The sequence below is a fragment of the Onychostoma macrolepis genome, chromosome 17, assembly GCF_012432095.1.
Source record: "Onychostoma macrolepis isolate SWU-2019 chromosome 17, ASM1243209v1, whole genome shotgun sequence".
Lineage (NCBI taxonomy): Eukaryota > Metazoa > Chordata > Actinopteri > Cypriniformes > Cyprinidae > Onychostoma > Onychostoma macrolepis.
In genome coordinates this window covers 16085185-16101938 of record NC_081171.1, presented here as the reverse complement: position 1 = coordinate 16101938, position 16754 = coordinate 16085185, and the positions used below count along the sequence as shown (strand labels likewise).

Below are 16754 nucleotides of genomic sequence, written 5' to 3'. Positions count from 1 at the left end.
CGTGATGAGATCCTGAGGCCCATTGTTGTGCCATTCATCCACAACCATCACCTCATGTTGCAGCATGATAATGCACGGCCCCATGTTGCAAGGATCTGTACACAATTCCTGGAAGCTGAAAACATCCCAGTTCTTGCATGGCCAGCATACTCATTGAGCATGTTTGGGATGCTCTGGATCGGCGTATACGACAGCGTGTTCCAGTTCCTGCCAATATCCAGCAACTTCACACAGCCATTGAAGAGGAGTGGACCAACATTCCACAGGCCACAATCAACAACCTGATCAACTCTATGTGAAGGAGATGTGTTGCACTGCGTGAGGCAAATGGTGGTCACACCAGATACTGACTGGTTTTCGGACCTCCCCAGACCCCCCAATACAGTAAAACTGCACATTTTAGAGTGGCCTTTTATTGTGGCCAGCCTAAGGCACACCTGTGCAATAATCATGCTGTCTAATAAGCATCTTGAAAAAACAAAAGTGTTGCGTTTATAATTTTGTTCAGTGTACATTAACAACGAAAAAAACCTAAGTAGTTACTTAAAAACAAAAGTAGCACAGGCATATTAAACACTCTAAAGTTAGAGTGAGCAAGTAACGTGGAACAAAATCCCAGAAGCAGCCTGAGGTAAAAGACTTCATCTCAGCACTACATGGAAAGTATGATCAATAGAGAGATTCTCACAATGCTGTTGAAACATTGCAGAGTTATGATGACACACTTACAGCGTGAATGCAATACAAACACGCTACAACAAGTTCTTGGGGGTAAAATGGAGGGCTGAGGGTCACCTGTCTTCCCACAGGTGCTTCATGGCTCCATTTTACATTGGGCACAATTGATAATTGTGAAATTCATTTACTTGTGATAAGAAAGCAGTTGTGATTTCAAAGGAGGAAATGAACTCTGTGAAACCTTGAATATGAAATTGAATATATTCCTGAACTGGATAACAAAAAAACAATAACAAGGCTTTGGAAATGAGAAACAATATGAGTATTTTCCACACCAAATATCTCGTATACTTCACACTTTTAGGAGCCAAATTTGGTTTATGTCTTCTATCAGGAATTCAGAGGAATTAGATTTCTATAATATGGATTTGGAAGCTTTATGTGCAAATGCCTTTACCACGCCTGGAAAACTAAACAATGCAGCAGTTAAAGAGGCTTCTACTTCTCCTCTAGCCTGGGAGCTAAAGATAGTGCTAAAACAATATCATTAAAGACACTTAATTCCCATTAAAGTAAACTCTGAAATCCCTTTAATTAAAGCTGAATCGTTATACAACATGCTATATAACATCCTCTAAACATAAGGCTAAAGCAACTTGCAGCACTGCAGAGGTGTAACCTTATATGTCATCTAAGTTAGGATGACTTTTACAACAGCGTGTTAAGTGCCATAAGCACAGAAAAAATGTTAAGAGGGCTCGTTAAACTTGAAGTACGTAGGCTGTGTAGTGAAAAATGAGGTCACAGAAACATTAGGGCTGTTCATAACTATGGCTGCATGCTGGCCTTTACTGCTGCTGTGAGACCAGTGCTCTAGTGGCTTTAATAATCCTTGAGGATCTGGCCAAATATTAGAAAATTTCTATACAGAATCTGTGATTATGCAGAAATCTTCATGGGGTCATATGTCTATTCCAGCTACACTGCAACCAAAAATTCACAAATGGGCTAACTGAAGCAAATACTGAAACCTGTAACCCTTGTTTACACAGTACTGTAATAATATCAGGCTCGATTAGGAATGCACCAATCACTGCAGAGAAACAGCTTATAATAAATATATTTTTTATTTAATATATGAATATTATTATCATATTATTATATCATATCATATTATTCATACCATATTAGATCATTGCTAATAGTTACATTTAACAGTGTTATCACATTACTTTAAGTGTGCATTACTTTTAGATTTACTTTAAGTGTGCATTAGATGAATGTAATGCAAAAAAATAGGGAAAATGGTTAATACTGAAAAATAAAAAATAAACTATGATACTGGCTGATTTAAAAACACTGCTAAATGCATGTTGTCCCATAACATACAAGGGCTGACTACTTTCCTGTCAATCATTCACCATGCTAAAATAAAGGTTTAAACTATGACAGTTACATAAATCTTTAAAACAAGTAAAAACATTCTGTTTTTAAGGTTAAAAAACATGAAAACAACTAGCTTTTTAACATCAGGTTAAAAAACAGGAAAAGCGCTTAGATATACATGTAAAAGACTTCACGGACTGTCTCTAGCAGTGTTGGGTGTAACGTGTTACTGTAATTAAATTACTTATCCACTGAAAAAGTAAAGTAAGGGATTACTGTTCATTTTTAGGTAATTTAATTACAGTTACTTATAAAGTACTTGCGTTACATACACTAAATAATTTCAACAGTTCTAAAATCAATATTGAATTTGAAATCTAAATTTACCATCTAAAGATAAAATTGAATGCAGCGGCGTTAACCCTCCGCGCGCCGGTTCGTTTACTTTCAGATTTTCCTGATTCACAGAGAAACCTTAAATACTCAGATACATATAGGGTTGCCAACCGTCCCATATTAGCCGAGACCGTGCTGCCGCAACTGAGAGTGCCTCGACGTGTCCCGCAGCAGCAGCGAGCGCAAGTGCAGATATTTTGCAGAGTATTTATATTTGTTAACCAAAGGTTAACATTTTTTATAAAAATGTTTTATTATTAAAGTTGTGTTAAAGATAAAAGGCTAAACTATTCTATGTTTGACTCAAATTGAAAGAATAAACAGTTTAATTTCTATTAAGGTTTATAGGGATTTTAAGATGTAGCCTAATTAGCGATTTGAATAATTAAGTTACTTATTGAGTAACTAAGTTACTTTTCAGACAGAGTAATCAGTAAAGTAATTTAAATACAATATTGATGATGTAATTAGTAACTGTAATTAATTACTTTTTGAAAGTAACTTACCCAACACTGGTCTCTAGTTTGCTTGACATCAACATGCAGTGACTAAAACAGCAAGCATTTCATGAAATGCTAGATTTAGATTTTTCTTTGAAGCAGTAATGTGTATTTAAGATGCAGAAACACACTGACGTAATAGTCAAGGAATCTTCTTGAAATCTAATCACAAGTGACCATAGAAGATCTTTCTACCAGGTTTAAACAGAGCCAATGCTTCGATTCTTACTGAATCTTTTCATTTGGCATATATGTTTCTCCACTATAATTTTAAACAGAACGAAAGGAAATAACAAGCCAGTCTGAAAGCCTGTTATTCACCAAGCAACGCACATTGAAGAATCCCGGTCGCAGGTTACACTGTTCAACATTTTTTACAAGAAATTACATAAAAGGAAAAAAAGATATTCAAAATCATCGTTTTTATTACTCTGTCCATACTCACAGCCTCAAAGTGTGTTAATATAGTATGTGAAGGCTATAAAAAGCAAGGGTAAGCAATCTCATTCCTAGGGGATCCATAAACACGCCAGACCCCTGCAGTGAAATTGCCCGTCCCAGGGTTAGGCACTGAAGCGCTGCCTAATATGCTTGGCTGGCAGCGTCTCCGTTAGCTTGCGCGCACTCCAAACCCTCTCATTTAGGATTGTCAGGCTAAGACTTCCCATGCCCGTCGTGTCCTGGAAATGTCACTAGCCAAAGCGGCGATGAGCCCACAGAGCGCCGACAGGTGACCAGGCGAGACAACATGATGGATGAGCACGTAGGGGAAAAGCAGGATGTTAAACTGAACAAATAAACTGCAGAACAACAGTTGGCGAACAAAAAGGATGCGCAGAGGCCGTGTAGAGAGAGAATATAAGGAATTAGCGAAGAGGCCAGACTCCTCCATCATGATCAGAACAGATGAGTCAATCACCACCCACTGCAGGCACAAAACACAGCTCCACACCCACACGTGCACACAGACACACAGTAGCACAGAACGGACGCCCCCGCAATCGCTTCACACAGCTAACCTCTGTTCGCTAGGGTCCCATCCTTGATTTCTCCTGTAAAGCTTATCTTATTACAGCAGCTTCGTCCCACCGGACACAGCTGTTAATTAGTTTTCTGCCCCTTCTCTTGTTTTTGACTCTCTCTCTTTCTCTTTGCAGTGCCAGGTGTGCTTTCAGTTGGGAAGTCATCAAGGATAGTACAAGGCGTCCTCTCTATAGTGCAAATGACACGCATGCTGTTATTTCTCTTTTAGAGTTAATGAATTAAATGCTTTCTGCTGATAAAGGTAAATATGAAATGTGACAGATGCTGGGAAATAATGATCATCTGAAATCAAATGGATAGAGCCTTTTTCTTTCAAGCCTGTGATCTGCATCTTTTGAAAAATAGTCAGCTTTTTGCTACATGCTTCAAATTATTTATTGGAGGACATCAATAGCAACATTTCATGGACATTACGGGAGGCATGGATTTGATTATTTTTTTATTCTTCAGTCCATCCACTAGACTAGATCATTACACTCCAGAGGACACATGCAGATGGGTAGTTGGCATGCTGCGGTGTGACATGCTATTTTGCATCTACTACCACTTTAAACACCATTTTGCTGATTCATAATACATGTAGCCTTTGTAACCCAATATAAATACAGAGAATACATGAAATATCTTTGTAGTTTTAAAAAGTAATTCGTCACACTGTAGGGCTCATTAAAACGAGCTAGTGAAGAAAAAAGTGATGAAAAAAAAAAGAAATAGTGACCAGTTTCCAGACCTTAGATACAGTACCATTCAAAAGTGTGAGGTCAGTTAAATTGATCAGTTGAGACATTTATAAAAGGATCCTGGAAAAATATATCATGCTTAGTACAAAAATATTAAAGTGATGTAACCCGTAAGAGCTTATAGCCATCATATCCGAGAGCTTTCTGACTCCGCATAGACAGTAACGCAACTGCCACAAAAAGCATTCTCGTCTGTGAAGGTCTTACGGGTTAAGAACGACATGAGGGTGAGTAATTAATGACAGAATTTTCAATTTTGGGTGAACTATTCATTTAAGCAGCAGCAAAAACTGTTTTCAACATTGACAATAATAATAAATGTGACCCTGGACCAAACACCAGTCTTCCAAAAATTGACCCTTATGACTGGTTTTGTGGTCCAGGGTCACAAATGTTCATTGAGCACCAAATCAGCACATTAGAATGATTTCTGAAGGTTCATGTGACACTGAAGACTGTGATGTAATGGCTGCTGAAAATTTAAAGGGTTACTCCACCCCAAAATGAAAATTTGCTCATTAATCATATCGTCCCAAACCCGTAAAAGCTTTGTTCATCTTTGGAACACAAATTAAGATATTTTTGATGCTTTCTGACAGCTCTCTGACCCTCCAATAGACAGCAATGTAATTAACACGATCAACGTCCAGAAACGTAGCAAGGAGATCAGTAAAATAATCCATGTGACATCAGGGGTTCCAGTGTACGTTGTTCTGTGTTAGCCGCACCGCACGGTAACTTTTCTAAGTCGCTTATGCTTTGATTTGAATGAAAACAGCGTATCCGTGTGGCGCAGCTGACACAGAACAGCGTACGCTGTTTGCGTCCAGCAGATACTCTCCAAAATGGCACTATGCTGACGCAGAGGAGACGAATTGTTGATTTTTGTTATTTTTGTTTTCTTTCCATACAAAAAGTATTCTCGTAGCTTCGTAACTTTATGGTTGAACCTCTGATGTCACATGGATTATTTTACCGATCTCCTTGCTACTTTTCTGGACGTTGATCGTGTTAATTACATTGCTGTCTATGGGAGGGTCAGAGAGCTGTCAGAAAGCATCAAAAATATCTTAATTTGTGTTCCGAAGACGAACGAAGCTTTTACGGGTTTGGAACGACATGGGGGTATGTGATTAATGACCAAATTTTCATTTTGAGGTGGAGTAACCCTTTAACAAAGGATATTTACTAAAATAGAAAACTTTAAATTGCAATAATATTTCACAATATTTTTGATCAAATAAATCTTGCCTTAAGTATAAAAAACTTCTTTCAAAACCCTAAATAAAATGACCAACTCCAACTGTTTGAACTTTTCCCTTTTACATTTAAATATATTTTAGAAGGAACATTTAAATAAAAAAGGAAATTCTATACAATGGAAGTTGATATTGACCACAGCCCCAAAGGTCCAGGAAGAAAAAAATAACAAACCACAAGTACTATAAAAGCAGTCATATGCCCTCAGAAGACTAAACCATGAGTTTAAAAACAGTATGAAATGCTTTTATTGTGTCTTTTTGGAGCTAGCTTTTACTCAGTAACTGTCGATGTACAAAAAGAGCTCCAAACAATTCTTCAAACATTTCTATTTTTGTGTTCCTGGAAAAAAATGACAGAATTCGGGTTGGCAGTAACATTAGGGTACATGATGACCTAAAGTAAATTTTTGGATGAACTATCCCTTTAGCCTAAAATGATGCCATTAAAAATAGGTTCATGGACATCTCTTGCTTCAACTGCCTAGAAACCAACATTACTCATGTGCAAACACAAAATTCATCTCAAGTTCAACAATCCCTTGAGCATTAAAAGCAGAGCGCTAAGACTTCTAAACACTACTAATAATGCAATCCCAGAACACAAGCAAGGCAGAGACCTTGATGGAAATGGCAAAAAGCCTGAGAACGAGAGGGCGAGAGGAAGGAAAGGATATGGCGAAAACAACAACAACAGTAGTATGGCATGGCCAAACGTGCTACGTTTACTTTGCATTGACTTTGAGCACCAGTAGGCAGCCACTAGCAAAGGCGAATCTGACAAGGAATAAATCACCCCACATGATGTCATTATAAATGGCCGTGGACGCTGCCATTCCAGCTGAGCAGAGGAAGTGTGAAGGAGAGGGTGACAGAACAGTGCGATGATGACTCGTAATTGACAACCGCTCTGCTCTGCGTGACCACACGCGCCGAGCCAGAACAGTACAGCGCATCGCAGAGCGCTAAAGCTCTTGGTCAAATATTAGCCCGACTCAATAAACAGAACGTATCTGTTTCACTGACATGAACTACATAAACAGTAATTATAGATGTCTCTCATGAATCCTAATAATGTTCCTTGACTTATCCTATATGTGTAGGATGTTGACAGTTGAACTTGTTCTAACTCAATACTAATTTAGCACTTGTAATAAGCAGTTGTGCACACCATTCTGCACACAGGCCAAATGTACCATTAACATGGACGCTACACTAAAACAATAGAGATGCAAACAGTCTATAAACAATTACATATTGTTATGAGCACAGCCTTTCTCCCATAGTCTTTTTCACAGCCAAGAAGGTGCATTCAATTTGCATTGATTGTGGCTGTTAAAAATATAACTTAGCATTCTGGTAAACAAAGTATTCAGCACTTTTATTTAAGAAGTAAAAATAAAGAATAAAACCTATCCTCAAAATTTAGCTATTAATGTTCTAGTCTTATTTACGGGCCAATGTCATGATGCTCTTTTTCACCTAGTAATTTATTCAAGAAATACAAATAAATAAATGTATTTAAATATAAATAAATATATATGCATCCTAGCATGCTTGTAATTTACAATGCAATTTAATTGTATTAATTTAATTTACATTTTTTTAATTTATATATTATTTTTTATGAATTACAATATTGCTGACAACAGGAAATGATGTCATAGAGCCCTGCAGACCCTCATGACCATGCCACAAAGTTAATAAGTCTCTTAAATTATCAGATCATTTGAACCAAAAACTTCACATTAACATTTTTGTAAATGGTATACCACATGAAATCAATATGAATACAAAGAGTACATCATACATCTTACATCTGGTATGAATCCTGAAATACGCCACTGATACAACAAAAAGAAGAGAAGAAACGTCTTTCTAGGTAACTACTTGACATCATCTTTAAGTAAACGTCAAATGTCAGAGTCACTCACCTGCTTGATACCAAGTCGATAAGCCATGATACGGTCGACCGCATTGGGATTCATTTGAGTCCACTGGAGTTTGAAGCTGTAGACGCGAGGTTTGTTCTGCCACAGAGCGCTGTAGGTGTCATAGTAGAACTCGGGCGCATAGGCTTTACCTGAAACAAAACAAATACATAATGGCTTATTACTATGTACTATCTCATTTCAGTCACAGTCACATTTAAATTTTATAAGATATTAAACAAACATGAAGATTTCTGTAGCTTGTGTTAGCTAAAAGCTGCATATGTATAAAGATATATTTATCATTCCCTCTGGCTTGGAGCCTGATACTTAATCAAAAATAAATTTATAAATAATTTGGTCAAAAAGTGAACTACATGGTTTTGTTTTATAAGGTAATCATGTCTAAACAAAGCTAAATAACAAACTTAACAACTCCTTTAAAATGATGGAAAAGTGCCTTGATGCTATTATGCTGTATATATTTAGAGATCATTAAAAACAGACTGCTTTTTAGACCGGCAGGTCAAACGTCTGGTACACTGAAGTGATGCTAGAGGATACCGTGGATGCATTTACAAACCATTGCTGGTGGAAAACCGGTAAAAAAGGAGGAATGTTCTCCATCAGAGGTTCAAAGGAGACAGACACAAAGCAAAACCATTAGGAGAGCTCATCTCTCTATCTGCTGAAAGCTGACAAGCCCATGAAAGAATATATGAAAATGAGAAAGAAAAAACAGTTTTGCATCAAGGCCTGTCTGTTTCTCACCAAGCTAAAAAAACACTTGCAGAATCAAAGCAAAAAAGAACAAATACATTATTTGCAGAGAGCACATGCTTTCAATATAAGCTCATTAAATGAAAAGAAACTCTATTTTATGTCTAAAATAGCTGTTGTTACAGTACATTTCAAAGGCAGCACAGTAAATATAAACAAAAAACTAAAATATAATAACAACAATGTGGTTGAGTGGTTGAATGGTTGTGTGTCTGAATCCTAGAGCATTCTCTTATAAAGATAATTTTCTTGTTTCTAAAATTAAATAATTGAACTTTTCACTTTTTAAGACTAAAACAATGGATTCATTGTTATTCTTAATTAAACAGCACACCAACGATAAAACAGTAAGATACAATGGCAAGCAATACAAAATGTTTATTAACAAAAAGAAATAAGATGAGGCATGGAATACACCACATGGCATACACCTTCTCTGGTTTAATGAGTTCGTTTGCCCATATAATCTTTAGGAAATAGAGTGTAAGCTTATTTGGCTTGCTGTCCACTGATGAGGGGCTCGATGAAGCAGCTTCAACTCGAGCTCTGATATACCCCCCAGGGACTTGATATAGGATGATTACAAAGGGCAAGGTACCTAAGATGAAGGTGGAGATTGGGGAGGTGGAGGGATGCTGGAACAGCTGAGACTGGAGAGAGGTAAGCAGCTGCTTATATACTCTGGCTGTTGATTGAAAGATTAGATGGGCTCGCTCCTCCCTAACTTACATTTAGGAACTTCATTTAAGCAGCGGTCTTTTACTTTACTTTAGCTTGAAAACCATCCATTGGTTCCTCAGTATTTTCATAATTTTTGCTGCACGTACCTTCAAAATTGTGTCACACAGGCAGAAAAAATGGTCACAAAATGCAACCATTTGGTCGCAGTCTGGAACCCTGAATTGGCTTGTATATCTAGAAACAAAATTAAATTCAAATTCATAAAATAAAATCTATGACCAGCAGAATAAAGCTGTAAAAAATCAGTAAATTAAATAATTTTTACACTTTTTATTTTGTAAAAATTTTCCACAGTTCTTCAGCTTCTTTCTGTCAGACAGGCCACTTCGTCCAGAGGCTCACCTCTCGACAGCGAAATTCTGAACGTCCAAGTCTGTAGAAACGTCTTGGAGGGTTATATTGAGAAGAGCGAGGAAAGGTGGTGGTAGGGAAAATTTGCTGATCTCTGCAGGTCACGGATAAGGGCTGTCACCAGCACTTATTTTATCCCTGCCTTATTAAGAGGGAAAAATCTAGAGGCAATGCTAATGGGTCCATCGAGTTTACTCTGCTTAAGGCTTAGGGATAAATTTGACTCCTCTGGGAATCAATGCTTGAGTGAAGGTGGAGAGAAAAAGCAGGAGCATCATAAACACATAGCTCTTAAATCAGCCTAAGATGGAGAAAGACAGTACTGCACAGATCAGTTGTCACTTATCAGCAAGGCTGCAGCCGAGATTTCTAAGAGTGAGTCCATATGCTCTATAATAGAAACGTACACATGCTTTAAAGTGCAAATCTTTGATCCATTAGATTAAGAAATGTACAAAAATTCTGCATTAAATTAATCTTGAGGTGCTTCAGTATCTAAACAGATACTAAACCGATCCCTTATACACACATTTTTGGCACCGGTATACCATGCACACCCTCAATGCTCCTTAAAACTAACACTAACCTCCACTAATCCTTGATATATGTGTGTTTGTCTGTGTATGTAGACACTATTGTGTAGGTTTTAGCTTCAAAGACCACGCAGGAGACCTCTGGGACATGAATACTTGTGAAATTGAAGCTGGTTCCTGGTGTTTGTCAAACACATAACAGCACTGTCACGACAAAGAACCTGTGCCCATACTAAATCTCAGCACATGAATACTTTATATTTGCCTCCCTAGCAATGTTCAGCCATCAGCCAGTGGGGAGTTCCTACTAACCCCTCAACCACTGGACCACCATCCCTATATCTCAGGCACCCAGAAGCAAACTAACTCAGATTTTTTTTTTTTAATCAAGTGACCCTGAATGCATCTTCCAAAAAATAAACAAAAATACTGTGTACACATTTTTCTATTTGTTGAACCTTGTCTTGTACACATTTTTTTCTTAACTTAATGTTAAATTAATCAAAGATTAATAAGGTGAATCTCTTGACAGCCCTTGTTTTTACTGAATTTACTTTCTATTTATCAAAGGAACACTATTTCCCTAAAATATTGAGCAGAACAAAAGACAAATATTTGTGAAAATACTTGTCAGCATATGAGAATGATTTCTGAAGGATCATGTGACACTGAAGACTGGAGTAATGGCTGCTGAAAATTCAGCTTTGCCATCACAGGAATAAACAACTGTATTTTAGATCAAATAAACACAGCCTTGGAGAGCATAGCTCACTTTTTTTTTTTTTAAAACATTAAAAAATCTTACTGAACCCACATTTTTGAACGGTAGTGTATTTGATGCAATGATGTATAGATGTTACGAACAAATGTTGATGGAGCAACTATATGTAGAAAAATGCACAGAATAGAGACAAAAGAATACCCACAGCAATACACTACTTTTCTGCCTGGTCCAAAGGGCTCATGAACTCAAATCATTTACATTTGGGGCCAGATTTACTAACTGTCTTTTGGCATTAAAATAGTACCGTCAGGATTTACTAAAGACGTGCAGTGAAGAATTAGCGCTGAAAAGACGTGGACAGTTATTTTTGTGCAAGTTTCCCTTTCAGACACAAAATTTATGGGAGGTGAGTAATAAAACGAATCATGCAACACGATTTACTAACGTTTGCGCTTGTCAAATTACTGGTATTTGTGCCATTATTTAAGTCCAAAAAAAAGCATGTCTTAAAGCAGGCCGTAATTTATGCTGCTCTTGGTGGATTGCGCTGGTCATTATGGAAATGATCTGGCTGCGTCTGTGTTCTTTAATGTGTGCATTGTTAATAAATCACCCACAGAATTTTCCCCTCCCATCGGCGCTGTTTTGGAATTGCGCCTCGCGCTAATTTGCCCTGTTTAGTAAATCTGGCCCTTGGTGTGAAATGGCCTTTAGGTCGGGATCTGAACCCAGCTCAGCTCTTGTGCAAAACAAAAACTGCACCACTACAGTATCACACTTCATATGTACATTGAAAACTAGCTGTTTTTCCTTGGCCATGTCTTTGTTTTGCCTAGGGCACATGTGAGTCAGGACAACACTGGTGCACCTTCAGAAAATAGGTGGATGATACTCCTGCAGGGCCTTCTCTCAACTTCCTGAACTTTCTGCTGCATTAATTGGTAACTCCTTTTGGGTTTGCATTGCCCAGTGCTGTGTACATCTGAAGTGAATGCTGAGACTGAGAAAACTCAAGCTTTTCATCTTCGAACAGTTGTGCACATTGCTCTGACAAAGTGAAATGTCAACTTGATGCATTGGTCATTTGTTCAATCGTCACACAAAACCCTGTGGCCATGTGACATTCGGTGCCTTCGCCTTCGTTCATTCGAATCCGTCAGGTTTTCTTCACGATACAACATTATGGGAGCTTAACCTTCAATAAAACAGACTCGACGTGGGATTTTCTGGCTTGTGCTCTTTTAACGCCCAGACATATAAAAACCCATATGATGACAACGATAAATGAGAGCTTCAAGCTCCTGCAGCATGTTCCTGCATCACAGCGAGCAGAGGCTCATCACAGATGCATGGTTTGTGCAAAATAATGGCCTTCAGCATGTCCTACAGAAGTGCACGGAGGAGAGAGAGAATGAGCGAGAGAGAGATGCGGATACAAGGAGAGTGGATATGAGTGATATAATCCTCTTTTATGCCTGCTGAACAGAGCAGGAAATTGTCAATGCAAATTAAATGATTAGGGGTGAACATCTCCAAGAATAACCTATGCATCAGAAAGCAGGTAGCTCTCTCTCTCTCTCTCTCTCTCCCGCACCCTCCTCTGGTCCAGGATGCCTCATCAACCAGCTGGGATTTCAGCCATGAATATTCAACAGCAGGGAGGGCAAAAACACAAGCTAGCAGTTCCCATTTCTAAACACGAGTGTCTGGTGCAGTAGCAGGCATGGGATCAGGCTACTTATGTGGTGGCACGAAATCAAAGAGAAACTGCTCCACCGTTTGAACCAAATGTTCCAGGTGACATGGTAGACTGGATTTATCTGGGCCAAAACTTGAAGGAAAAGCAAATGTGGCTTTTGAATTACCAGTGAAGTGTCTAATGCTAGTAATATATCCACACAATTGAATTTATTCTGTTGTTAAGAGCTTGTAGTTGAGATTAGCATTACATGTTATTAATGACTGCATATATAATGTGAAATATGCATATAAGAAAATATTTCCAGGACAAAATCAACATCTGCTTAATGGCCAGTTTTTTCCAAAAAACAGGGTGCTTTAGAAATGTTTCTACATCATTAAATGTGATTGTAGCACACAAATCTGTCACAAATTACACTTGCCTAACAGGAACAGTTTTGAATCGCAAACGAACCGTAAACTGGTGATTCTCAACTGGTTTTGCTTTAGGACTTAAATTTGACATTGCACATCAAATGGCGACCCAACACAGAACCAAAATGTTTTAATGTATAATTAAGCAACAAGCATATGAGGAAAAAAGTTCTGTTTTGCTCTGTCTTGCTCTGAATATCACAGCAATGATAATATTCAGCTCATTATTCATTGTGACATTCCATTAGACTACATTTCAATATAGAGATGTGTCGCAATTCATATATTTATGTACTAAAGTATTCTGTGCCATTTTGTAGCATAAATGCTGTGAGTAGTTTGTTACACCTAAAAATTCCAAGAAGAAGATGAAGTGAACCTCAAAAAGCCAGATGATATACTAAATCCAAAGTTCCAAAGTCATAAAATTCTAGATGGCACAGTCCAATAGGTCTAACTCAATCTGACATAATGACGATGATTGGTCCTTTTTGTATCAGCAGCCAATGAGCTTGCTGCTCAACATTAAAATACTTGGTTAGTGCTTGCTGTGGCAGTTGCAACACACGATTCAGAACCCTCCACCTTCCCCAGCTCCACCTGTATCAGGGGTGCAAACTTGTCAGGGGTGAAAAAGGTGACAACCCCCCCACCCCGCAACACACAAACACACACACACACACACACATAGCACCTTTCACAAACAATGGCAAGTCGAAGTGCTTTATAGGGAGAAAATGTTGCTAAACTGCTAAAACACTGCTAAAAATGCTTCTTACATTTTTTTGTCTTGTTTCCAGTCCAAATATCTAATAATTCTTAAATCAAATAATTATTCAAAATATTTTGTCAAAAGTCAAAATAATCTTGTTTTCGGTTTGAAATAAGATTATTTTGCTTACCCCATTGGCAGATTATTTTGCTTGTTTTAAGGAAAAACTCACTTAATTTTTTTTTTCTGAAAACAAGACAATAATTTTTTAATTTTTTAGATATTTGGACTAGAAACAAGACAAAAACTCTAAGTAGGAAATCATTTTTTGCAGTGCACCATTCAAGGATAAACACCTTTATATGATTAAAAGACATTTGAGCGACAACTACGGTCTACAATCAACAAGGATTGTTGTTAAGATGTTTCATGAACTTAGACAGCACAAATAAATTAATGTTCACCTTTTATTTGTATTTAGCCTTCACACAAACAAGAAATGTGAAATCACTGTCAAATAAACATCTCAGACTCACCTTATTAATATTAATATCTTTAACTTCAAACTATAGGCTAACATACACTACCAGTCAAAGGTTTTTGAACAATAAGATCTTAGTTTTTTAAAGAATTCTCTTCTGCTCAACAAGCCTGCATTTATGTGATCCAAAATACAGCAAACAGTAACATTTTGAAATATTTACCATTTAAAATAACTGTTTTCTATTTGAAAATATTTGAAAATGCAAGTTGTTGAAAACAACTTCAAAATGTTGAAAACAGCGGAGTAGAATCTGATTCTCTGCCAGTAGGAGGTGCTTTGAGAGCGGTAGAACCAGGGTAGAACTAGCGGTTTCCCCGGTAACGGCTGTAATCTAAGCAGCTCCGCTCGTGAACGCTACTTTATTCAGATAAAATGAAAATGCCATCAAAACTATTCTGAAGACAGTATGTTACCTTCAGAGATACATTCATATAAATCACCCGCTTTTTGAAAAGTGCAGTGCTCATGTTTATTCAACGAATTCAAACTCCACAAATAAATCAATGTATGGGAAACACTGGTAATGTATATCGAAATATCGGAAATGTGTTTAAAAATCACATCACCGTTATTGAAAAAAATGATATCGCGATACATATTGATATTGAATTATTGTCCAGCCCTAGCTTAGCGCTGCCTCCACTTGAGCTGAGTGATACTAATATTACTGTACATCAGTGTGGATTTCTTTAAGACTGCAAGGGAAGCTCGGCTTCCCCTATAATGTCAAAAAATTTATGGTCAAATATGTACTATTGTGTTAACATTTTATTGACTAAAAATGCGTTAGAACACGTTCATCTCGAAGACGAGTTCGTTCAGAATCAGCTACATATAGCAGGTCGGCTGACTCGATTTCCTTCTCATACATTCCCATAGCATCACAGTGCATTTCCCTGTTGAAGCCCAGCGTCCATTGACTTCAATGGGGCTGCTTTGAACAGTTTTTTCAGTGCTTCTAAACTAGACGGTCATTGGATAAATGCTGCGATTATGTCCCGCCCACGGACGCTCAGCATCTCTGGGAGTGAATGGAGGAGTGGGCTGGCCTGGACTCCGGGCTTCTGCGTGATGATTGGACGGTCTGTATCTCCTTTTGATTGACAGCGATTTTGTACTATAAAAAGTCGCTGACGCTGAAGCTATTCGAGCTCAGTCCCATCGCAGCTTTGCACTTGGTTCTTATCAATCATTATATATATTTTTTTAATTCATTTATAATGTTATGTTTTAATATACATGCTGCTAACTCGAAAATTGCAAGATATGCGAGCAAAAAATGCTCCTGACACTTAGGCAATACAACACGAGCAAGAGTGCTGTTTTTGTTTCGTTTCTGTGTTTGATCCAAATCCGCGTTGTCTTGGGCGAATCACTGATTCACTAGCCATTCATAAAAACAGTCATTTGATTCGCTCCTGAAGGATTCAGCCGTTTTGAAAGAATCATTTGAATGACTCAGTGGCCGTTTCTCAAACGGAAGGCTGCATCCTCCGGAGGTCGCATTTGTAGGCTGCATACGTCATAAAGAAGATCTTATCTTAGAATATTAACAGTTCTAAATTTGACCATTATTCTTAGTTAAGTGTAAATTGTTGTAATATGCTTTTGACTCGCAAATGTAATGCTCAGTTAACTGAAATAAACCAGGCTTGATGGCGTATGCAGCCTACAAATGCGACCTCCGGAGGATGCAGCCTTCCGTTTTTAAGTTTCCCGTCTAAAAGTAGGCATATTACATTATTTTCCAACATATTTCTATATTCAGAATTTAGTATTTAAAACATTAATCTCATAACATTCTTTATGCAATTATAAATACAGTCTAAATGAATAAATGCCACATCTAAATGTCACTTCATGCAGCTTCTGTGCAGTGCTAAGATGAGTTTGGTTTAGATCATTTCATGGATAACAATAGCTAGTCATTCATTCACATTAATTAAGTATTCAGAGAATAATATTGTCTGTTTTCACTTACATCTATTTATTTATTAAATTTTGATTCATTTTGTAGAATTGAATTATAAATTAAGCTGGTATAGTATCGTAAGACATTTTTATGGTATTGTGACAACCCTATTATACCACATTCCTTGTTTCAGTTTAACCTAATTCCCACATTTCCTCCGTCGAGTTTAATATCTTTTTTTTTAGATTGTTTGTTCATTCATTCATTCATACAGTGGGCTAGGCTAGCGTCACTGGAAAAGATGCCTAGTTACGAAAGGGTCACAGAGCATTTTCTTGAAAAGGAACGTAGGGCAGGATTTACGTATAAATAAATGGACAATTTTTATGATGTAGGCCGAAAATGAGC

General features: G+C 37.5%; 1 protein-coding gene across 2 annotated transcripts in view; it reads right to left on the bottom strand.

Annotated features, from left to right (window-relative positions):
* mdga2a (MAM domain containing glycosylphosphatidylinositol anchor 2a) overlaps window positions 1-16754 on the bottom strand; it is a 130014-nt gene that overhangs the window by 26854 nt on the left and 86406 nt on the right. For both annotated transcript variants that reach the window (XM_058750048.1, XM_058750049.1), the window contains exon 10: window positions 7938-8086. In XM_058750048.1, the coding sequence (XP_058606031.1) occupies window positions 7938-8086 (149 nt within the window). The remainder of the gene's footprint in view (window positions 1-7937; window positions 8087-16754) is intronic.